The following is a 2,979-nucleotide window of genomic DNA, read 5'->3' as shown; positions in this document are numbered from 1 at the left end:
AGTCAGAGGATGTGTGCACATTTCATCCAGATGTGTGTCATAGTGGCGACAGCACAGACCCGGAGTTCTGCTTGAGGATCTTGGACTTAACCTCTCTGTGCCTCGGTTTTCTGATATATAAAATAGGAATTAACAAACAAGATCTACAAGATGGGGATGGAGAATCGAAAGACTTAACATTTGTAGGGGACTCAGAATGTTCTCGGCACAGAGCAAGCATTGTATGATTATGACATGGAAATTTGTTTTGCAGAACTACGTGATCTATATGGTTTCTTCCAAGTCAAATCTAATGAGTCTAGAATTCAGTTCTATGGTTACAAAATCCTAGAATTCTGCTAAGCTTCAGTTGTGCCACTACCCTACATTTAAAGAGCAAATGGATTTAATACACTGTTGGGGAACTCACCAAGGCTTCAGGGCCCCCTCCTGACTTAAAGGCCCTTTGGGGGTGCTGCCTGGAGGTGGGTCAGGATGAGCCCAAAGATGTTTTCATTTCCCTTTCTCTGTTGCCTTGTTTCCTTTCTTTTCTGTGAAGTTTTCACTTAAGAGAAAGTGGAATCCTTAAGAAAAATCCCCTTCGTTCACATCTGTGGTCACTCTGGACATAACTGTACCCTGCCCCTCTCACTTCTCTTGGTCTCAGTAGCAGATGGAAACAGTGCCCATTCCTGACCCACTGCTTCCCTCTCTTACTTCCTGGAAACCTCCCAGGGTGCTACACTTGCTCAGCACATTTCGGATTCCATTTCGTCATTCATTGAGGATGAAGCTGCCCTGGGCCGAGCTCTCTCCTAGTGCTCCACCCTCTTGGCTTTCCATAAAAGGGACGCAGAGCCAGCCAGAGGAGCAGACAGGCTGAGGCAGTCCGAAACCTCCCACTCTCAGCTGAAGCTCCTGCACTCACCCTCCAGCATGAAGGTCTCCGCCGTCCTGCTGTGCCTGATGCTCACAGCAGCCGCCTTCAGCGCCCAGGTGCTCGCTCAGCCGGGTAAGCCCTCCCTCCCTCTGAAGCACATCACCCCATCTCTGGTTTTGGGCCATCAGAGAAGGGCTACTCACACTCCCACCTTAACGACAGTTGCTCTTCCAAGACTGAGAAAGTCTGAGACAGATAAGGAGTGAGCCTGCTCACACAGCTGCTCCTGGGCAGAGCCAGGATGAGAATGCCAGCTGTGCATCCCAAATCCAGCTCCTTCCAGAACTCAGCTCTGGAAACACATCCTCAAGCAGTCACTGCCCCAGCTCCTTTCAGCAGGGTTTGGGGACTGGGGTGATCAAAGAGAGGGGATGCCTGGTGGTGGGTGTGTGGGGATATTTCCAGACATGGTGGAGGAGACCCAGAATCTTCACTGTGCTCCTTCAGTCTGCTTCCAGAGGCAGGGCTCTGCGGAGGCAATGCGCGTCCGGGAAACTCCCCTCCAGGCACTGATGGTTCAGAGTCTGAAGGAGGGACCTGCAGATGAGGTCCCTGAGCTGATCTGCCCTGACCCTGTTCATTTGGATTATTAGCTCCTCCTAATAACACTCTCAGGAGTTATCTAGTTTTAACACCTCCACCTTCCCTCTCTTATTGCCAGTGATGTACACTCATTTTATAGCACAGGAAAGTGAGTCAGTATGGCATTCTAGTCTGAGGTATATTCAGAGGTATGAGAATTTAATGAGTTCTACCTCAATTCCTGACTTCCTTTTGCTTCTCCTTCCTACTCTTTTCTTCTCTGATTAAGATCAGAAAAATTGAGTCCATCATAAAATTCATTTTCTTTGTGGTTCTATTTCCAGATGCAATTAATTCCCCGATCACCTGCTGCTATACAGTCACCAATAAGAAGATCTCGATGCAGAGGCTGGTGGGCTACAGAAAAGTCACCAGCAGCAAGTGCCCCCAAGAAGCTGTGATGTGAGTTGAGCACACCAGGCCCCCTGGCCCAGCGCTAAGACAAGCCTCACAGACTTAGAGTCAGAGACAGTACATCATCTAACCCAATATCCAAAGGTGCCCAGTGGGAAAACTTAGCCCGCAAGGGGAAGGGTGACTCCCACATTACTCTCTGTTTGAGCACTTATTCAGACTGTCCTGATTCCTTTAGCCTGAAGTCAGGATGGCTTCCACTGGGACAACTATAGGAGCAGCTTGTCTGGGTTCCCTCCTTCCACCTGCTTACCTCCTCCTGTTCCTATGTAGCATCTTGGGGCAGAAGGGGCCAGCTGTCCTCCTGGGCTGAAACCTCAATGGAACTCCATCTAACTGTGTCCTCTTCTCCCACAGCTTCAGGACCATACTGACCAAGGAGATCTGTGCTGACCCCAAGCAGAAGTGGGTCCAGGATTCCATGAAGCACCTGGACAAGAAAACCCAAAATCCAAAGCCTTGAACACTCACTCCACAACCCAAGAATCTGAACCTAATTTATTTCCTCCCAGCTTTCCCAGAATGCCCTCTGATATTATTTTATTATCATTTCAAAAAGTATGAACTTTGTTTACTGATATGAAACATGATGCCTTAAGTAATATTAACCTTATTTAAGTTATTGATGTTTTAAGTTTATCTTCCATGAATATTAGTGTTTTTTTTTTTTAGCTCTGGTGACTCAGACAAATTGCTTTTCCTCTGTGAACTCCAATTCTACCCCTGGGATGGTGTGAGGATCCTTGCAAGGATCACAAATGCAAAGACTTTGTGTTTTAAATTCCAGAGCATGTTGAAAATGCTATTGTGGAAATATATTTTATGAAACTAATGAACAGTATATATATTTTTTTACAAAACCTGGCTTTTGGTGTTTTCTTGAAGGAAATTAACAAGCTGAGTATAATCTGGGTGGTGAGGGAGGAACACGGTTTCAAAGAGGGGCTCGTGTTCTGGAGGAATGAGAGTGTGGATTGACCCTGGTCTCTTCCACTGGGTGGGCTCATCTGAACACCTACAGAAGAATCTTTAATGCAGGACCCAGCCAGGCATCCTACTACTAC

General features: G+C 47.1%; 1 protein-coding gene across 1 annotated transcript; it reads left to right on the top strand.

Annotated features, from left to right (window-relative positions):
* Positions 1–834: 834 nt before the first annotated feature.
* LOC108389764 (monocyte chemotactic protein 1B-like) lies at positions 835–2,747 on the top strand. The gene is made up of 3 exons (XM_037018601.2): positions 835–991; positions 1,786–1,903; positions 2,273–2,747. Exons 1-3 carry the CDS (start codon positions 916–918, stop codon positions 2,376–2,378), a joined length of 300 nt encoding a protein of 99 aa, XP_036874496.2. The 5' UTR covers positions 835–915; the 3' UTR covers positions 2,379–2,747.
* The last annotated feature ends 232 nt before the right edge of the window (positions 2,748–2,979 follow it).

The sequence above is a fragment of the Manis javanica genome, chromosome 4, assembly GCF_040802235.1.
Source record: "Manis javanica isolate MJ-LG chromosome 4, MJ_LKY, whole genome shotgun sequence".
In the NCBI taxonomy this organism is placed as follows: Eukaryota; Metazoa; Chordata; class Mammalia; order Pholidota; family Manidae; genus Manis; species Manis javanica.
Note: the sequence above shows the minus strand (reverse complement) of the source record. Positions and strands in the feature narration are given on the sequence as shown.